The following is a 22064-nucleotide window of genomic DNA, read 5'->3' as shown; positions in this document are numbered from 1 at the left end:
AACGTTTTTATTTTTCGATGATTTTGTGATGAATTTTAAATGTTATTTGATTAATTTGACAATATATTATGATACTTACAAAGCTGTGAGAATTTCAACGTGTTTTTTGCCTACTGGAACTTTCATTTTGATAGATTTCAAAGGAGTTTTTAGATTTTCGTCTAAAAATCTGAAGGCAAAATACCTGAATCTGAAATCCTTTTTTTCGATTGGAAAATTTATGAATGACAGTTCGGAATTGTCTCGGAGTTGGTTTCGGAGTGTACTGTCATCTTTCTCTACACGTGTTACACAAATCTCCAAACATAATAAATTGTAGAGTGGAGTGGGTGTGTTCGAAGTGAAATTGAATGGTCGAATTCAGAATATTGTATTTTCTTTGGGGAATTTATTTTGAAATTTGGAATTTTGTTTCAAGATTCCTATTTCTCTTGGTGAAAACGGCATAAATGTTCTTAAATTCAATAGAATTAAGTTAGTTGTCTGATACAAAAATTAAATAATACTTTTTCAAAACAAAATTTGTGCTTATAATTTCTCCTTTGAAGTCAATGTTTGAAGTATATCTCATTAAAAATCTTAAAAATCTATAATATAATGTTCTTTTCAATTAAAATGAAAAAAAGAAAAGTACTAAGTTGGCCTCCGTAAAAAAATTGTAATTCCAGCCTTGTGTGCACAATCAAGTTGTTTTTGTAATGTTCTAAAAAAGAGCCCCGGTCATTACTCCTTGTTAAATTCAAGAATATGTTTTTTTAAATCTAAGGTTGATGAAGAGATACATTTCTTGTGATATGAATAGGGACAAGCTTTTTCGTTTTTTATTTGACGATATTTTATAAACTCATTTTTTTTTTTGGAAAAACCCATATGTGGAAAGTTAGTTAGAATAAATTTATTTGAAAAATGGTTTTAAAATTATTAATTATCATACTATATTCACAAGTATGGTTTGGCCAGTGGCCGTCTACCAGACAGACAATGTATTTAATATTAATTGTATAACTAACCTAGTTGTATCCTTGGCGGATACGTTGTCTTTAGCGCAATGCCTACTTTTTCATTTAGAACTTCCAATGTTTCGGCCAATACCAAAATATACGAAACTTTTTCAAAACAGGACATCTTGCAATGAAGTGTTGTATATCTCCTCTCTCATTAAGATTGCAAAGGTCGCATAGGATCGGAAGGTCTGGTCGATGCGGGTTGTAATTTAAATTTAATAGTTCGCCTCTTACTTTAAATATAACATTTATCATACTCATGGGGAAACGGTCGAGGAGGGATGTTCGTTCTTGAAGATCTAAATTTAGTTAACACTCTTTAAAACTTTTATACGCGTCATGGCTTAACTTCTCTTTTATTGTTTTAAATTGTTGTTTGTCTTTTAGATCTAAAATACTTATATCGGGTACAAATTCGATACTTTCACCCAAGCTAAGAGCCAACTAATCCCACTTTTTGACCCCTGGATGACAAAATCTTGTTAGGTACTTGTCTCGGCAATCTTTCTGCGTCCATTTTCATCACCTTAATAATGTAGTCAAAATGCATCTTTAAGGTCCTTAAGAACAATGGAGGTTCAGTTGTTTTTAAATGTAGCATATAAATTGGAGTACAAATTGGTAGCCGAAAAATGCGCTTTAAGAAATACCTGAGGATACCTCGTATCCAAAAAGCATTATTGAAGTTGCTGACGCATGAAAAATATAAGCTTTGAACTATGCTCGACACACCTTTATTATCGATGCAACGTTTCCACACAGAAGAAACTGATCTTTTAGATTCCACTTGCTTGGACTCAAAATGCTTTTTTATGTTGAGGTAAGATGTTATTAAAAGCCCTAAGCATTTGTACTCTCGAACAATTGCAACATATTCACCTTTGTACATCCAATTTTCGTTATTTGCATATCTTCCTCCTCCGCCCCGAAATATCATACTTTTAGACTTCTGTAAATTTACTGACAGATTCCAATTTTCACAGTATGTCTCCAGTCTGTTCACCATGCGCTGCATTCCTTCAGATAAAAAAACAATATCATCTGCAAATATAAGTCCTGGTATCCAAATACTTGCGAACTGGGTTCCTCCTGCGACTTCCTCCAAGATATCATTAATAAACAAAGAAGGTTTTTTGTGCTACATGAATAGGGCCAAGATCTAAATTTACCTATTAGCGTATTTTTAATCAGATAAAAGGATGTTCTGATTGTTTGGGAGCTAAATACGAGTAAGAAATAAATAAATCAGATTTATGTTCGATAAAATTCTCTTTGCTCATGACTTCAAGGCTTTCTTATTTTTTGGAAACTGTTCAAAATCTTATTTGTAGTTCTACGTAAAATTTCGTTCAGATGAAACTCATGATAGCTTTAAAAATTCTAAGGAAGAAAAATGTCTCATAGTGGGTTCGGCTTTCCATACAGAATGTAACCCTTGATTTCTAACAGTTTTGTGAACTTCACTCTTGTGGTGGCTTATCTAAGGACTCGATTCATTGCGAAGAGCGAACCGAATGCTGTACTCAACATATACCTATTTTAATTTATTCAAGCTCCAACTCCAGTTTGTGCATTCACTTCAAAATACAATAACTAGGCAGTGGGATGTTTAACAAAGTTTACCTTTCTAAATATTTCGATATCTGGAATATTCAAGATTTCGCAATGAAACAAATCCAAGTCATTTAAAAACAGTTATTACACTGAACGTTGTATATTTTTTTGATTTTCCTCAAAAAGAAAAATAAAAACTTAAAACATTTTTTTAAACAAAAAATAATAAATTTTAATAGAAAAAAATATTAATTTCTGACAAACAATTTTGTTCAGTTCTATTTAAAAATATATAGAATATAAAATATAGGTTAATACAATAATAATCACTTCTTCTTTTACTTATAGAAACATCTAACAATCAAATGCCGTGTTCAGAGTCTATTGCCTTTTCATCATAACAATGCATATAAATTGTAGTTGTTAGAAGACCTTAAGCGCTCTTTACCATTCCACTGTAACTGTATCTCCTTCATGAATTGAATAGAAATCCAAATTCTTTGAAGTATTCTCCAATTCAACAATTAAATCGGGATGTTTTGCATCAGCATAGGATAACTTTGGCATTGTATTTTCCAGCTTAAATTGTTTTATGATAAGACCCTGTAATGTTTGGACTGATATTTTTCGTGGAACCTTTTTCTCCCAAACTTCACCGGTGATTTTATTTTGTATGCGAAGTTTTATTAAATTTGAAACTTTGCCCAGATTTCGGGGAACAAATTCAGCTGGCGACCCATATTCTAAAAAAAAAACAAAAGAAATATGTTTGAAAAATATTCTTGTATTAGAAATAAAATAAATTAAATTACTTTTAACCAATAACGGATATGAGCGATGCTTTTTGCAAAATGCAAATTTTAAATCCGGATTTTTTTCACACTGCATCCAGTCTAAAGCGTATCTCTTCCAAATATCATAATCTGCTCCACGACGATCTTCTTTGGTTATTTCTATTTTATTGACCACTTTTAATTGGGGAATCGATGCGATTGCCTTGGAAAACATTTCTTCAAAATCACTCTTCAAATGTGGAGTCATACTGAGATTCACTAGGGCCGGAAGTTTATCCAGTTCATTAAAGGTACCAATCTTTAGAAAGAAGAATTTCATAGTTTAATGAAATATGGTTTAAACAAAACTCAAGAATACTCACTTCATCATAGATCGGGTTGTTGTATAAATTCAACTTTTCCAAAGCAATAAATATATTTAATTTCTTATTCGGGTCACATTCGGGTAGCTTAACTTCTTCAATACCATTTTCCATTAAATGTAAACAATTTAAAGTTTTGATGTTACCAAGTTTAACAACTTGATCGAAATCTGAGACTTTTGTACGATGCAAATCGAGTTCACTGCAAATGTATGAATTTAAAATATTCCAATTAAACATTGATGGACAGCTTGAGTGTTTTAATAAAATATGTATTTATTTATTGATAATATGTTCTAATTAAACGACATAAGAGTATTTGTAGGATTTTACGTTTGAAAATAAATTAACAGATTTTAAGAACTGTGGACGGTTTTTAATGTTTCGTAATTGGCTTGGAAAACTGTTGTATAATTTGCGGAAGATACGAGTATAAGAATTCCTAAAAGGAGTTGTTTGAAAAGTGGTTGACCGAACGGAGCTATCAGTTTTCAAGTTAATCATTCAAAATATCTTTACAACCGTCAGTACTGAACAGCATGAGTAGTCTCATAAGGAACTGGTAAAACAAAGCGGGATCCGGCAGGAAGGTCAGAACACACCGATGCCCTCCAATTTTGATACGTCAAACAGAAAGTGGTCAGCAAACGAATCCAAAAAAATCCAGTGTTCTTTTTTAACAGCAAAAAAATGAGTAGCAGCAGAAAAGATGAGGTCCTTTTTCTCCTTTCCCTCGCGTTCTTTTTGTGACCACTGGCCTTGATCGCGTTCTGTTTGAACAACATATTATTCAACAGAAGACAGGGAACGAGACAGTCAAAATTGTTTGCACTTGAACCAGACCGCGTTCTGTTTGACTAGGTCTTAAGTGAATCTTATACAATAAAAATGGTAGATCAAAGACCGAATTTATATAAATTAAGAAAAGAGTAGGCTCAAAGACTGATCCTTGTGGTACACCTAAGTTAATGTTCATTGAATCACTTTAAACAGCAACAGAAACTTAATAAAACATTATCTATGGACATTCCCTATCTAAGTCTTTTTTGTCACGTATCTTGTCTTCTTGTTTTTATTATTTTTTCATTCTATGATTTTAATATTCTAAGATTGATAGTAATAAAGAAAAAGTGTTATGTTTTTTGCTGCCATTTGTTAAAAATATTTATTTCAAATGAATTGTTTTTTAATTGACCAATTCTTTGGATTTTAAATAATGTTTGGGTTTTATAGGCTTTTTGGTAACCTTTGTCTTGTATGGAAATTTCCAACGTCTTTTTAAGGGTAGTTTATTAAATATCTATGTACATACAAATATAATTTTGATTTTATGTAAAAAAGAACAAACTTTGACATCATTTACTTTTTAAAAATTTACAGGAAATTCTTGTTATATTTTACAAGATTTTAATATCTAGGTTTTTTAATTTTAAATATAAAGTAAAAGTTATTATAATAGCAGATTTTATAACGTTTTCCAAAAGAAATTGCATTAGAAATACATATGTATGTGTAAAATTCACTTCTTAATAAATTGTATTTTTTAAACAGTTGATTAAAATACCCTGAACGGCAACTAATCTTGGGTAATAATATAAATTAACAGCTTTTAGTAAATTAAGTTCTTGCTTAGAAAAAGAAACTTTTTCGAATATGGGTCACATTTGGAGAACTGAAGCTAATAAATTTCTTCTAGAGTTTGTGATATAACGAAAAGATGTTATACCAATTTATTAAATAAATTATCATTAGCGATATTAAAAAGAAATTAAAGGGTGTTTTTTATCTGCGGAGAAGTATTGATTATTCTTATCTATGGTTTGATTAAAGAACGCTTTTAAAATGTGAAAATTACATACAACAAATTAGAGAAGAATTGTGTTTGTTGATAAAGCAACGTTGTTTATTTTCAACGAATAACCATTACATCAATACAAATAGACTGTTGAGAGCGGTTTGCACGCTGGTGGCATTATGGGTTCGTATTTCTTTGGAAATGAGGAAGTAGCTGCCGTTACGATGAATAGCGAGCGCCATTGAATCATACTCTGGGCCGGCCCCAGCCAAACTTGCGCCCTGTGCAAGATTGGCTGGGGCCGGCTGTGCAAGATTTGTAAAAGCGCCCCTTTTTATATTTTTACACATAAAGTGATACACAAGTATAAGCCCACATTACGAAGGAGGTAGACTTTCAATGCGTTTTTTGTAGTATTGAGGTATCCTCAGTAGACCTAAACCATAAACTAAAACGCAGCGAAGAAATGAGCAGAGGGGAAACGTTTAAACTTACTTTTCTGGCCTTAAATTTTCAGAAATTCAGAAATGAGATCATCAAAGTCTAAAGAATTTAATAATTCCTTTTCAATGGACATTATAGATAGGCCTACCAATCTCTCTTTTGTCATGGTTGTCCTAAGATAATTTTTAATAACTTTAAGTTTAGAAAAACTACGTTCTCTTGAAGCTACCGTGACCGGGATTGTTTTTAGGATTTGGAGAACAATTACTAAATTTGGAGCAAAATCTTCAAGCTTTAAACTAAAAATAAAGTTTAACACATCTAAACTTGAGCTTTGTTGGGTAACAAACCGGGACAATACGGTTAGCTCTTGAAACAATTCTTCTACATCTAAATCTTTAAAACTACCTAATGACAAATTCTGCAAATTAAGGCATGAAGCACGTACATTTTTTTAAACATTTGCTTATATTACTTAAAAATGAAAAATGTATACTTTAACTGCTCAAACCATTCTGTAATTGATTGAATGGCATGATAATGTATTTTTTAAAAAATTTACTTAAAACCTTTGTTTCGGGTCTAATATAGTTTCAGGACATTCATCAACATAAAGAATTTTTCTCCATATCGCAATAATGAAGCTTCAGGAAACAGATTTGGTATATCTAGGGAACTAGCAATACGCTCGGTTTTTGTTGGTATTTTCTAAAACTTTTATGCCAGTTGACCGATTAACAGACGGACTTTGCAAATATTTACAAGTTTTATTTATGTTTTCTAAAATATCAAACCAAATTAACAGGCAGCAAATAAATATAAAATTCAAAAATTTTATTTTCTAACGATTCTGCAATTGTTTTTGGCTCTAGATTTACTATTTCTATAAGATCTTCAAATATTTCTTAGTTTGTTTTTAAAGGCCTCAATGCATCTAATCTGCTCTGCCAGCTAGTTTTAGAAAGGGGTTTCGTATTTAGACTTGGAATTATCCCACCTCGTTGTGGAACTTGAAAAAAAGTTATACAAACATTGAATAATTGTATCGATAAATTTAAGTACATATAATGAGCACAGAGCAGCACCACTAAATTTAAGAATTGCGAACTACATGGAACGAAAAATGCCCTTGGTACCACGGTTCAATTTAGATTCTGAACACCCGCTTCTTTTCCTTTCATATTCGAACCATTATCATAACTTTGGCTTCGACAGTTACTTATTAAAATTCCATGTTATTCAATCTTGACTAAAATAAACTGTGTCAGTCACATTCTTCTCTTGTCACACAATACGTCACTTCTATTAAAAACTGATAGCTATTTATTTAACTTAATTAACCAACAAAGGGAGAAAGCATTTGAAACAATTTGCGTTCTGCACCAGACTAGATATACATTAAAAGTAGCCTTTAAAACAGTCATTAACTTAAAACTGCCTGCGCAAGAACGATTCGATTCCACAAAGATTCACTCCTCTAATTTTTTCACTGTATGCTCCTTTTCCATTCCATTAAAAATGTCATCTCTTGTAAGCAGGCACTTAACCCTTATACAGATACAGTGTGCAATAAGGAAACTTGCACGCTCTGACCCATACGATTCCATATAAATAATTTTGTTTTAAATATCTCCCATGTTAGTTTCGATACTCAGTGTGCAAAAAAGAAAACTTGCACATCCATTGACCATTTGTAGTAGTATGTAGCACAGCAACCTATCTGGTCTTTTTTTCGGAGGCATTTTTTTGTTGTTTTTTTTTTTTTTTGAAGAGAATTCACATACAGGTACAGGTACAGTGCATAATACAAAACCTGCCGTTCTAGCTCATATGATTCAACATGAATAAGTATTTTGCTTGGTCATACTCTATATGTTTATTTTGGGACTCAGTGTGCATCAAATAAATCTTGGACGTATGTGGAGGCCTGGAATTTGTTATTATTTTCTCTTGTACGAACAGGATGAAATATTTGGAAATTAGGTAAGTAGAATTTTTAGTTCTGCTATATCGTGAGTTAAATTTTCATTGAATGCAACAATGAAAGTGATATTGGTTAGTGCGCAAGAGATAACTTAGGACAGTGTGATGGATGTTTTTTTTTGGGATTTAAGAATGTTTGTGGTTAAAAAATGGCAAATAGCAGTACATATTTGTAAGCGCAAGATCAAATTACATTTTCTTGCTCCTGTTAATGCGCACCCAGAAGTTTGCGCCCTGTGCATTTGCTCAATGATTTTTTTTGTTTTCAAAAATTAAACTATATTTGGATTCAAAAAGACTGAGTCACTTGCCGTACACAAATATATTAGTTTAATGAAAATCAGTCGATTATAAGCCTATATTATGTCATTATCGACTATGATACTGGTAGCCGCTGCGAATATATGTCAAAAATCATATTAAAAAAATATATGCCATGACTAATATATCAAATTATAATAACACAAAAATCATTCACACATTTATGCATTTATGTAATAATTATCATTTAAAATTGTAAAGCTCTTAAAAAATTAAATTTAATCAATTATTTCTCTAAACTAATTTTAATCTTATACAATCGCTTTATCATTGAGCAAAGGCTTAACTTTCCCTAAAAATGGTAAACATTTAGGTAAATTAAGAAAAGAGTAGGTCCAATGACTGACCCTTGGTATACACCTAAGTTGATATTCATAGAATCACTTAAAACATTGCCTACTTTGAAGAGCTGAGACCTATTAATTTGATAGCATTATATAAAAGACTTCTTGCTGTATTGAATAGAAGAAATTTATTAAAACATCTTTTGCAGACATTTCCGATCTAAGTCCAAACTACGAGCGACTTAAGCAATTTTTTGTGTCAGATATCGCAAAATATGTGTTTTTATATTATATTAACGGATTATTATGCCTGTTATTGGTTTGAATCAAAAATATTAATCGATGATTCGGGCTCTGTATTTTATCGCTTTTTTGTAGAATTGATAAAGGCGCATCCAATTCGCGCCATTCAGATCAGACCCTTTCAACTTGCAGAAAGCTTTTTTCAAAGTGAACACGCCTTATCACCGTCAGCATTGGACAAACGCCTACGAAGTGTAATACATCCTCTCTCTCATGCTGATTTCAGAGGGTGCAAAGATCGATAACCTCGTTGCGATGGGGCCTAAAGTTTAGTCAGATCTCTTATCTTAAATATAGATTAAACGATAAAATTGTTATATTCGCTGTTGAAATAGTTCCTGTTGACGCACTTTAAATATTATTGCCTCTCTGTTGATGAGCGAGCCTTTTCAATATGCGCACACCTTTCATTCTCATAAGTGACGGATATTACTTGGTAAAGCATCTTCTTCAATTGAACTGTTAAAATTAACAGTGACGGAAGAGCAGTTTCCAAATAATTCATATATTTTGGGGCGTTTATCGGCAGAAAGCATATTTTCCTTAAGAAAAGGCGTAATATGCTTTTAACTAGCTCATATTTCTTTACTCCTCATACCTGCGCACCATAAAACAGGATAGCTTGGGCAGTAGCATTAAACACTCTATATTTTAAGGCAGTCGTTATTAACTTGTTATTATAGATTCTTTCCCAATTTACACATATAGCCAATTGAGCCTTATTTAGTTTACGTTTGAGATGTTTTTCTAATTTTAAATTGAAAGTGAACTCAATTCCTAAATAAATAGAAGATTAAACTACGTCTAAGGTTGTTTCGCCATATTTCCATTGCTCTTCTCTCGCCGCCGTCCTGCCAGATCCATTCATAAAAACCAGGACTTTTGATTTTTCTGGATCAACTTCTAGATTCTACACTTGGCAATATTTTCCCAGTTTATTGATCATCAACTGTAGAGCAGTCGGTGACTCCGCAAGAATGACAATGTCATCAGCATACATGATCACATGATCACTTTGATCCGTTTGCTAGCAAACTCCACCCCACAAATAACAAGGGGCTTAGATTACAGCCTTGTCTCCCTCCTTGGTTCACTTCAATCCTCTCTGATTTGTATGCTATGGTGCTTTGGTAGTTTTTCAATAATGTTGACAAAATTAGTTGACTGTATTGTAAAGCGTTTCTATTGATAGAATTAAAAGCTGCTTTGAATTAGGCAAAAAAAAGAACAGACTGTGTTTAGGGATATAGCTCATTTGTTGATGTCAAATACGAAGTGAAAGCAATCCATCAAGCCATCAAAGAATCGCAATTACATCATTAAAATTGACTGTTTGGAGCGTTTTGCACGCTGGTGGCATCGTCTTATATCATTCGAAAAGAGGAAGTAGCTGTCGTTATGAAGTTACGTTACGGCGACCGCGACGGAACTTCATCAAATTATGCTGACTGATTCTTCTCCTTTCCAAAAATTAAACAGCAATAAACTAACCATATTTGGTTCCAAAAAGACGGAGACACTTGCTATACAGAACCTTACTATTAGATAACTAAAGATCAATTTGGTAACAACTTTAGAATTGTTCCTGTTAACTGGCTTGTTACTTATGCAACTAATTGCCTCTTGATAACATTTTATTAGCTTATGTTAAGTAATTGCTTTATGTCGACAAACTAGCAGCTTTTAAATTATTCAAAAAATTTACCAATTTCTAAACACTATTTGCGCCATGAATAAAGATTATTTGAGACAAAAATATGGAGAAAAATTTCATTTATCAAAAAATACCTAGCTAAACTAAATCTAATCAATTATTGTCCTAAATTTATTTGAACTTACCGTAAATTCTTGAATATTTCCATACAGTCAACGGGAGTGAGTTCTAAGATATCATTTTCTTGCAATCCAACCGATAAGATATTTGGCCATAGTTTTGCAGTCGCTTTAACATCTTCCCAATTCTTAAATCCACAATTCCCTAAATTAATATGTTCCAAGTGTCGAAAAGAAGGTTCCAGGTTAACAGTTTGCTCATTTGTAGGCACTTTCATTCGGTTGCAACTGAAAATCAATGAACACAAAAAAGGACATGAAAAATCATTACTCCAGCTCTCCCTAATTTTAAAATAAAGCTCACCTCAGATTTAAGTTGACAAGTGTGGGTACTTGTGACGTTATATTAGCAACATCTGTCCAATTCCACATAAGTGTGTGACTCAAATTCAGTGTTGTTAAGTTTGAGAATTCCATTAAGTATCCGGCTGAGTTAACATTCGATCCATCCACACTTATTTCCGTGAGATGTTCTAATTTGCTTTGTTTTCGAGCTATCTTATCCATTCCAACAATTTCCATCAGAGAAGCTTGCATATGAGCCTGAGCCTCCAGCAAAAGCTTTTGGTCCAAAATGCATCCCGAAGTATTTAAATATCTCTCCCGTGCTGCCTCTTCGAGTGATTCAAACGCTGCCACTTTACCCACTCGAACAAAACTGCCCGATGAAGGATGACCAGTTTGGAAGTACCTTTGCCCATTCACAATTCCATTGTGTTTACCCCGACTGGGATCGTCCCACTCGATACCAATCCAAATACCGTCATAACCATTTACCTAACAAAACAACAATGCGAGTTATTTATAAACTTAGTGCAAATACAATTTATTGATTGAATTAAATCGATTTGAATTTTACCTCTCCGACGTATTTAACAGTGCCAGTATTATTGTTGATTCTAATTCGAGAACTTATAGGAAATTTCACAAAAGATTCATCTACGATTCCAACCATAATAATCGATTATTTTGTTTTCGTTATTTGTGGCTTTTACTTTGTTGAGATGTTTATTTTTTTTAATTGAATTGATTATTTGTTCTTGGAATTTGATACTTTAGAGATTTCTTTGTTGAAGGGAGATTAATTTATCAAGAAATAATTAAATTTTTTTAACATTTGTTTTTGTGTAAATTGTAAAAAAACACAAAAATTTAATTGTAGCCAAATGTCAAAATTGTGACTAATGACTGGGTAGAGCTTTGGAGAGATTAATTGGTTATATAGATGGGCTCTTTGGCAAATGAAAAGGGTGTTCTTGATGTCCCGACTACACTTTTGTATTGATATTTTTTTTTTAATTTAAGTTAAAATCACAACTAAAATGTTGATTTCAAGAACATATAACATATAAGAACAGTAAATCCGTCCGTATCCGAGGCTTGTTGATGCTTCACAACTACGGGTTTAACGGTTAATGAGGGCAAAACAAAGTACATGCTGTAGTCAAGAAAGGACCTACAACATCGACGTCTTGGTCAAAACGTCACCATCGACGCGTCAGCGGAAAGTCTTCGAATCCACACCTATATGACAGCGCAGTAGAGGAAGACTGTGGATCAGGTGGCGCGCACAAGTGGAAAGTGACCTCACCGAACTTGTAGCGTGAAACTGGGGATCGAGCTAGATAGAGAAGTTTGTTAGGTGAGGCCCTAGTTCACACAGGACTGTAGCGCCACCTTAAATAAGTAAGTATGTACATAATAATATGTAAATTTTAATAATTATTCCATTTTATTATTTAGAATTAATTTATTTTGAAATAAAATGGATTTTCATCTTAGATAATTTCAAACATCAAATCAGGGAAATTGTTTCCTTTATTCTTAAGGCATTTTGACAGATTGCGAACATTTTCTATTTTATAACTCTTTTATTGCGCTAGTAATTTTAATTTTAACCTAATTCAATAAAGGCATTTAATAGAAGTTACACAAAAGTACTCCTGATGAAAGCACAAACTAAGGGTATTTATTCATAAATTTTGGAAAAGAAAAATAAATTTTTGAAAAAATTGAAAATATATCTGGTGTATGGGATGACAATTTTTAACAATAATAAAAGATCTGTAAATAATGATTTTTTCAATACCATCATTCAGTGATTTACCAATTTGGCTTATTGACAAAATCATTTAATTATAAATAAGCTTCATTATTCCTCTTTTTTAATTTTTTTTTAGGTAAGTTTCTATTATTTGGAAGCGTTGTTTCCATATCTATCTAACCTTACATGCCAACAAAATTTAATATTCTTGACTGTTAAACCATTGAAAAAAATTACTGTCGAAACTACAAATTTAATTTCTATTATTTTTTGTTATAAAATGTCCCATTAAAAATGTTCATGAATAATTTGCTTGACAATGCTTTTTTCACATTCACGTGAAATTGAATAATGCTATATTATGTATTATGAAAATGACAACACACCTTAATCAAGTTTGAAGACCACTGAAAAAAAGTGCATTCTCTCCACCCGTGTAGACTAAATTGACAACTAAAATGTCATTCAAAACATGACCACATAACCTTACTTTCCTTTCGTTTTGTGCCAGCGAGCGTGTTTACATCACGTTTTCGCAAATAAAGTTTAATTTTTTGAAAAATCATAGTTAAAAATTAAAACCTAAACATGCCGAAAGTGCGAAGTACCTCCGGGGCTCCCCGGAAACAGGGATTCAATAGATCTAATCACTCTATGAACCCGGAACGCCCAAAAAGTGGACTAAAAGGAGTCGCACATCCCCGTACCCAGGGAACAATCAAGCGTCTGCAAATGTATCGTAATTTCAAGGCAAAGCGTGACCGTACCGGAAAAGTTATCGTTGCAGCACCCTTTCAGGTAGGTTAACGATATGTCCATATTGTGTGTGAGAAAGGTGTTTAAACTTTATTCTTGAAATCTTCTAGGGTCGCCTCAAGTCTGGAGCCATGGTTCGGGTAGAACCAACACCGAAGTGGTTCAGTAACTCTCGTGTTATTTCCCAAAACGCCTTGCAAAAATTCCAGGATGAGATTGGCAAAGCCGTCAAAGATCCCTATCAAGTTATCATGAAGCCAACAAATCTTCCCATTACCTTGCTTAACGAATCGGCCAAGCATCAGCGTGTCCATTTACTTGACACTGAAAGTTTTGACAGTGTCTTCGGACCAAAGAAACAACGCAAAAGGCCAACACTGAAAGTTCGTGATTTGGAAGATTTGAGCAGGGCTGCCGACGAACAAGCTGACAATTACGATGACACAAAAGACGTGGACCTTGTTCGCGAGGATACTGGAGTTAAGGACGCTAAAAGAGATTGGATCTTTGCCGCTGGTCAAAGTAGACGTATTTGGAACGAACTTCACAAGGTCGTTGATGCTTCAGATGTGTTGTTGCAGGTGCTCGATGCCCGTGATCCCATGGGAACCCGATCGAAGTACATAGAAGAGTTCCTACGCAAGGAGAAACCACACAAACACTTGTTCTTCATTCTCAACAAAGTGGATCTTGTTCCCGTTTGGGTAACACAGCGTTGGGTTGCGATTCTCAGCGCTGAATATCCCACTATAGCCTTCCATGCTTCGATGCAGCATCCATTCGGTAAGGGTGCGTTGATTAATCTCTTCCGACAATTGGGCAAGCTTCACGTGGATAAGAAGCAGATAAGTATTGGATTCATTGGATACCCCAACGTTGGTAAGAGTTCAGTCATCAATGCCCTCCGGAACAAGAAAGTCTGTAATGTAGCCCCAATTGCTGGAGAGACCAAAGTCTGGCAATACATCACGTTGATGAAGAGAATCTTCCTGATCGATTGTCCGGGTGTGGTTTATCCCTCGGCTGAGACGGACACAGAAAAGGTGCTCAAGGGTGTGGTGCGTGTTGAACTTGTCACGAACCCCGAGGACTACGTCGAGACGGTGTTGCAGCGAGTCCGCAAGGAGTACATAAGTAAAACCTACAAAATTGATCAATGGGAGTCATCCAAGGATTTCCTCGAACAGTTATCGAAGAAGAGCGGTAAATTGTTGAAAGGAGGTGAACCCGACATAACAGTCACCTCAAGGATGGTTTTGAACGATTGGCAACGTGGTAAGCTGCCATTCTATGTTGCTCCAGAAGGTTATGAGATTCCCAAGTCACAAACCGACAAAAAATCTGAAGAAGAAGTCAGCCCAGAAACCGCAGACGATGACGCCAAGTCAGAGAAAACATTTGTCAGTGAATCGGTTAAGAAGGCCAAGGAATTCAAACAACTTCAAGACTTCCGCAAGATTAAGGTAGGCTTGGAATTCGATAAGTCCGATGTCAAGGAACTCGACAAGATTGACTTGGAATTGTTGGAAGCAAGAAAACAAGAACGTTTAGAACGCAAACGAAAGCGACAACAAAATGAAGAAGAAGATTCATCCGATGGTGCCAGCGATTTCTATTCCGAAGATGAGTACGATGAAGATTTGCAGAGAGTTGTACATAAGAAATCCAAACCAAAAGAAGTACCAACAGCAAGTGGTACTTTCAAAGAAGAGGACGCCGATGCTCCAGCTCCATCGAAGAAACTGAAGAAAATGACATCGAAGGAGAAACGTGCCGCCGAGAGGAGTCTTAAGAGAAAGAAGATCGGAAGTAATTTCTACGAAGCGACAAATGTTAAGAACAGAAATCGAAACAAAAAGAAGGCGTAGACGTCGAGGGGCAGTGCGCGATGAGCTTTTGATTTTAGATTTTCCTTTTTTTTTATTTGTACGATTTCGATTTAATAAAATGACTTAAATATAAATTTGTTTGGTTTTCTTTTTCTTATGGTGAAGATTTACCCCTTTAAGCGTCCTCCGAACTACTAAAGTCTCAAGCAATTTCGTACAAAAATAAAAGTAAACAAATATTTGAAGAAAAAGCTTTATTAAAACGAATTATTTCTGAGTTTCTAGGTTTCTAAACCACCATTACTCATGTTGATCAGCTTTCCTCTTTTGTCGCTTCCGACCCACCAAATCATATTGAGTGTATGTCTGTGGCTCATCTTCGCTATCGCTGCTCATCTCCGAGTCGCTGGTATCATTATACGGACCGATTCCGGGTAGAATTGCTGTACACTTGAAATTTCCCTTGTCAAATTGATTTGTTGTAATGCTTATAGGCAGTTTGTTGGGCTCTGGGTCATTGTCAGGTTCCACCTCTTCGGCTTTCTTGGGACTCTTTGAAATGGTCTCAGTTTTAGCGACTTTAGGTAACACAGCATTGGATTCACCATTTTTGCGTTTCACTACCGCACCCATAAGTGATTTTTGCGATTGTCTGGACGAAGAGTTACTGGCATGTGGTGTTTTAGGTTTGGACTTACCTATTTCTGATTGGATTTTCTATAAATACCAAATGAAAATTGAGATAGGTTGGTGCTTGGACTGGCCTACAGGAAGTATACTCACTTTATCAATAGATTCTTCTTGAACTGTAGCAACACGCTCTCGAAATTCTCGCAGTTCTTTAGCTTCTTCCTGCATTTGAAGTTTCTCTTTGTTCATTTTAGTCCTATCGACAAGGTCCAGAAATTCAACTTCATCATCGTCCAATCCACGAATGAGATTTTCTTTAATATACAAAAAATCATATAGTCAAAAAAAAGTTTTAGTTTGAACGCATTTTGTTACTAAGTTTATGTGCCTCCTCGTATTCCAAATCTTTTTGCATTTTCTGGTCCTTAAGTTTGTCATAGAGTGTTCTGTTGTCGTAGGGCTCTTCAGGACGTTCTAAATTATAAATTCAATCAAATAAGAAAATACATTAATTATCCAAGTTTATAAAGGAGTAGAAAGATGAAGAAAAATAAAACAAACCCAGCGGCTGGTCTGGTGTGCGAACTTTTTCCCATTCTTCTTGTCGACGTTTACGTGCTTCAGCTGCTTCGGTTTCAGTTACAAATCCTGAACTCATATTAAATATGTTTTGAGGTATACTTTTTAAATAACAATTGAATAGAATTGTTTTATTTAACTACCAAAAAGTTGATGTAAAATCAGAAAACAAGAAATGGCCTTCTGTTCTGAAGATGAAGCAAAATATCGAAAAGTTTTCTGTTCTGTTTGACATTTGTGAGAAGTTTTGTAAGTGGCTTTAGAGGGAGTTGCAATCATTAAGAAGACATTAAGGACCATGTTGTATTTGTGTTAATTATTCCGCTAAAAATTTCAGTTTGTTTTGTATTTTTTCATTAGATATTAATAGACACGTTTGCGTCTTTTGTTTAGACAGTTTTTAAATTGTTGCGTGTTTTTTTTTCAAAACAAATAGTTTTAATAATTCGCAATTCATTTATTCTTTCTAAGCTGTTTTCCAATAAGATTTTTCATTTTAAAAATGTCGCTTTTGGACATCTTTCATATTTTGACATTTAATAAGTAAAATCTCACTGAAATGGTTAAAATTCACTACGATCATTTTACGTACTTGTAGTTATAGTTTAAATAATTTAAAACTGTTGGGTGGTCTTCTAGCACATGGGTTTCTGTAAAACATAACAAGTTCCACAAATGAAATTACACCGTATTTTGCAATAACTCTATCAAACTTCAGCAAACACCGATCTGAAGCCTTGTAATTGTGTCCTTTAAATGCTAACAATTATTCTGGATTTTCCTCAAAAATTATCTTCAGGAATAGGCTATTTTCACTTCAGAGACTTAATAATCAGAATAGTAGCATTTAGAGCCCGGAAAATCACATAACGATTGTTGAAAAGTCTCTCCATAGTGTCTTGCTACATGCAAATATCTTCTCAAGCAATATGCTTTAGAAACAACAAATACTAGATGGTCACAAAGTACCACCTGCCTGGCAACCAAGCAAATATGGCCAAGTATTGACTTAAAACGGTCAAAAGGCTTGATATCACTAAGCAGACAAAGTATAAGCTCTACAATTGGAGTAATAACGGGACACTGCCTCATAGGTAGACATGCTCTGAGGCTAGGGGTCTACACAAATGACTTCTGTAGAAGCTGCATGGACGAGGAGGAAGAGGAAACAGTCCAACACCTTCTATGTACATGTCCAGCACTCTCCATTAGAAGGAATTACTTTCTCGGTAATCCCTTCTTCGATAATACCAGTGAACTGGCAAATATTGACACAAAACGTCTCTCTAACTTTATTAAAAGCACAAAATGGTTTGTTTAAATTCATTACTCCCATGAGTAACCTCATTAGTGGTATCACAATGGACCCTTGAGGTCTACGTGTGTCAATGATATCTAGACAGCCACTCTAACCTAACCTAACCTAACCTCTCCATAGTGTCACTGTTTGTTCCGGTTTTTGGGATGGATGCTGGTGTGATTAGACAGGGGAATGGATTGTGCTGCCGAGTTATGGTTACAATTTTTTGTACGTCTATAATTGAAAGATATTTGATGACGTTTATTTTGAACAATTTTTGAAGAAAAGTTTTCTGACATTGTTATTTCTCGTAGTGGTGATTTCAATTAGCCTCCAAGATCTTGTGCTTTAATATCTTTAGGTTTTTTTCTTCGTGTTAGTTTAATTGTTTGACCAATTTGTGTAATTACTGTAATATTTGGAAACATAATTTTCCGTCTGTTTTTTTGGTCGCTGTAATTTTTGCAATGAGGAAATTAAGTTACATTTACATTCCCAAACTTTCGGCAAGAATTCAGTTTCGGACTCAGTTTCATATGCAAAAAAACGAGTCCACTCTCTAGAGCTCTGATATGAGACAGATATCAAAGCTCTTTGTATGCACTTGCGCTATAGTTAAAACAGTAGCTTCTGTGAGGTCAGCCGAGTCAAGAAGGAAAAATGTCTTCAGAAAGCGAAAATGAAAGTGTAATTATAAACAATAAAGCCGACCATCTTAGTTGATATATAGTAACTACACTAAATAAAGTTTTACAGGAGAGGTCACAGTTAATAGTTTTAAAGGTAAGAAAAAGAAGCGCTATTCTTAAAATCATAGAAGCATTTAAAAACAATTTTGGCTTGGACATAAGTGAAAAAAATTACCTACTACAAAATTGTCAAATATTAAGTCACACTTAAAAAGCAAATTAATTTTTTTTTTAAATACTGGAAATAAGAAAATAATTCTTAAAGACTGGGAAAGAGAATTGCTTATTTTGATGCTTGTTCTCTTGTACATTTTTCATCCGCGTTGCACGTAGCTTATACATTTATTGAGCAGTATTACAGTGTACATGTGTACAATCCAGAGCACCAATGGCGTAAGGAAACTCATACTTACTGCTCCATACATTTTGCGGCTCTTCTATTTCTTCAGAAGTTTGTGGAAACATGATCTAATCAGTTCCACGCCTTGCAATTTTTGATGCGACTTGCTGTACCACCCTAAATATCGTTGATTGATTGATACTAATGTCTTCATCAACACCGCTTTGAAATCCAGGATCTAATACATAACGCAGAAAAATCCTCATTTTTTCTTGCTGAGTCAAAGCACCATCGCGTGTTTGCAGGGTTGGGTCAAAAACTCATATGTTAATAATTGCACACCTGTTTCACTAAATTTATACAATTACCAATTTGACATCTTCCATTTTTATAAACACTATTTGTATCAAAATTATTCAGAAACTCGTCCATTTTGATAGTTGAATATCAACTGAGTAAGAAAAACCCATCCTCAACAATTTCTGAGATCGATCTCATGCAATCGAGCGTTTGCTCATCTTTTAGAACTTTATCACATAGAGCTTTCGTCGAGAGATAGATCTCAACACATTGAGTTCGAACCTACAGCTTGAGATCGATCTCGGTCTCTGTATTTTGTTTTTTGCATACCACTCTAAGAAAGTGAGCTTTAAAAGTGAGCTTGAACCAATTTGTGTGTCTTCTTTCGTTTCACGTCGTTTTTGTTATTGAGAAACATGTTTTTCTTTCTGCAGAAATTGAACGCTTTCAAATTTTTGAGTATGACCGATTTTATAGTGCTGTGATTAGCCAAAGCTGTCTTTTCAGAATATAATAGAAATGTGTTGTCTAAAAAGTTGTTTTTTTTAGTCCCAATATAACATAGGTTGCACGGTTCATTCATTGTAGTTAATTTTGTAATGTTTAGTAAAACATTGGTCAAGTGTTTTGCTTGATTTGAAAGCAAGACAAACGTCGGCTACAGCGGGTTGCCCATTGGCATCCCAAACATTTGTTTGTAAATGGTGTCTTGGTCTTGAAGACAATCGTTTTCTTTAAGACAAAAGTCAAGAATTTCAAGTAATATGTTTTCGGGGACATATGAAAAATATGGTCGAAGCCAATACCCCACATTGGATTGGAAACAGTAAAGTTATCGATGACTGTAAGTATGCAAATTGGTTAAAGGCATATCTTTCCCATTAAGCTAAACATACATTGATTTCTCTTTAAAAATTACTCGTTCTTATAAATATTAAACCTCTTATTGCAAAATCGGTTAGTTGAGCCTTAAGCTATATCACCCTGTAAATATATTCCTTCTAGCATTCCTTACGCCCCAACCATGGAATAGCAAAACTCATATGAAACTTGTAAAGACGGAGCGAGACAATCGCATATTCATTTTGTGTAAATAAAATTCTTTGTCTTTCACTCATTCAGAAGTAATATGGCCGCCCTACTGTACACTTGTTGGATGTTTTAGTTTCAGTTATAAACCAGTGATTTTTGATATTTTTCATTTACAAATTTCATTTAAAAAACACCAATTTCTTTAAAAATCCATCCAGTTCTTGTGTAACTCATTTTAAAACATTAAATATCAACTTCTTATCCAATCCATCGCCTGGAAAAACTATGAATTAAAACCAAAGGTTCAATTTCCTTTTTTCGAAACAGTAAACATTGAACCCAACTAGAAGAAGCAGAGGAAGGGGAAAAAGAAGAAACAAAAAAATTACTCGTTCGCGCATGTCCAACAAAATACAGTGAATTTTTGTAATTACTTTTTTGTGAGTGGTTTCTTTGGTTCCAAAATTTTGAGTGAAAATCATACAACGAAAAAAAATTCAAAACAAAAACAAAAAAAAGAAGAAGAAGAAAACGTCTCGTTCCACAAAACCATCCAATTTGACGGAAAAGAGACAAGATACAGTCCATATCGCCCATTCGCTGGTTACGTACGTCGGATTCGTTTGCTCTCGGTGTGTTTTTCTTTTATTTTTCTGAAATATATTGGAATTTCTAAAGTGTACTTTAACTTCGTCCGTCGCTCGTCGCGGGGAAATTTCTCCCAATTATATAGTTTCTCATCTCAATTTATAATACAACTCGATTTGTTTATTGTAAAAACCATTTTATACCGAAATCGAAATGTTTTAGATAAGATAACGGATTTAATAGTTTTTCCTGTTTTCTTTTTGGGTTTATGGTTTATGTCTATTCTATTCAATTGATCGCCTTATTGAGAATAGAACTAATTAATACCAATTATGTGCCTAAATTGAGTGTGGAGTCGAGGGAAAGAGAAAAAAACGTATTTTCCGTGTAGATCGATCGTGTATATGCCTTTTGCCTTCTTTCCTCCTCCAGTGTTTGAATTTGAAGAATTTCGGGGTATTTCTGTCTTTTTTTTTTTTAATTAAAATTTAAGAATTTCGATTGAAAGAAAAGTGTTCAATATAAATTAAAAAGTGAGATGGAAAAAAGTTTTGTTGCTGCATTTTATTGAAAGAAGAAGCAAAAGAAAAATAATTAAAAATGCAGAATCTAATTAAAGTGAAACAGTGCCTTTTTTGTTAGTTTTTTAAAATAATAAAAAAAATTACGAATAATCTTATTATTCGATAGAAATATAAAAATTAAACAACAAATATTTGTCTGCTTGAATTGAAGAAATACAAAAAAAAAAGTAGGAAACGACAAGAAATTATCATTTTCATGTTTTTCCCCTTTGTGTTGCAATTTTCATCATCTCGAGAAAGAAGGAGGAAAGACACGACGACGTCGACGACGACGAAAAGAACGACAACCACAACGACGAAGAGGATAGAGGAAGCAGAAGTGAATAACACATAAGTGTAAAGTGTGTGGAGTAGCTGTAGAGTTGTGTCGCTTCGAGTCACAGCGCAGCGGATAGCGGTGTTATAGAATGGAGGTGAGGCTGACGCGAGACGTTTGGACGTTATACGTTGATTCGTTTTCGTTTCGTTGGTTTTTGTTGTTGGTTTCGGTTGGATGTTGGATCTGATGAAACGACGATGATTTCATGTGTACGGCATTTTTCGATTCCATTAGAAGAAATTCCACTCCTTTCCTCTTTTTTTTATCCGCCCACCCCCTCGTGGAACATAAATTTAAAGTTTCTCTTGTTATGTAGCGGAATATACAAACAAAAACAAATTCACTCACTCACTTACCTCTTTTGCCTTGCTCCTTTTTATTATTTTTGTTTATTTTT

General features: G+C 34.0%; 4 protein-coding genes across 5 annotated transcripts in view; 2 read left to right on the top strand and 2 right to left on the bottom strand.

Annotated features, from left to right (window-relative positions):
- Window positions 1-2685: 2685 nt before the first annotated feature.
- LOC129941143 (tubulin-specific chaperone E) lies at window positions 2686-11842 on the bottom strand. The gene is made up of 6 exons (XM_056049703.1): window positions 11537-11842; window positions 10982-11454; window positions 10684-10905; window positions 3715-3916; window positions 3371-3650; window positions 2686-3301 (listed from the first exon to the last, which is right to left on the bottom strand). The coding sequence occupies exons 1-6, from the start codon at window positions 11630-11632 to the stop codon at window positions 3003-3005; spliced, it is 1572 nt and encodes a 523-aa protein (XP_055905678.1). The 5' UTR covers window positions 11633-11842; the 3' UTR covers window positions 2686-3002.
- A 1370-nt stretch (window positions 11843-13212) lies between these two features.
- On the top strand, window positions 13213-15440 carry LOC129939919 (nucleolar GTP-binding protein 2). The gene is made up of 2 exons (XM_056048102.1): window positions 13213-13519; window positions 13588-15440. Exons 1-2 carry the CDS (start codon window positions 13310-13312, stop codon window positions 15343-15345), a joined length of 1968 nt encoding a protein of 655 aa, XP_055904077.1. The 5' UTR covers window positions 13213-13309; the 3' UTR covers window positions 15346-15440.
- Window positions 15441-15543: 103 nt separating this feature from the next.
- LOC129939412 (PSME3-interacting protein) lies at window positions 15544-16733 on the bottom strand. The gene is made up of 4 exons (XM_056047410.1): window positions 16498-16733; window positions 16312-16410; window positions 16090-16250; window positions 15544-16023 (listed from the first exon to the last, which is right to left on the bottom strand). The coding sequence occupies exons 1-4, from the start codon at window positions 16592-16594 to the stop codon at window positions 15607-15609; spliced, it is 774 nt and encodes a 257-aa protein (XP_055903385.1). The 5' UTR covers window positions 16595-16733; the 3' UTR covers window positions 15544-15606.
- Window positions 16734-20278: 3545 nt separating this feature from the next.
- Window positions 20279-22064, top strand: part of LOC129949975 (uncharacterized) — a 462937-nt gene continuing 461151 nt past the window's right edge. For both annotated transcript variants that reach the window (XM_056061748.1, XM_056061732.1), the window contains exon 1: window positions 20279-21761. The gene's annotated coding sequence lies outside the window, so the exon portion shown is untranslated. The remainder of the gene's footprint in view (window positions 21762-22064) is intronic.

This window comes from Eupeodes corollae, chromosome 1 (genome assembly GCF_945859685.1).
Source record: "Eupeodes corollae chromosome 1, idEupCoro1.1, whole genome shotgun sequence".
NCBI lineage: Eukaryota > Metazoa > Arthropoda > Insecta > Diptera > Syrphidae > Eupeodes > Eupeodes corollae.
This window is presented reverse-complemented; position numbering and strand designations above follow the sequence as displayed.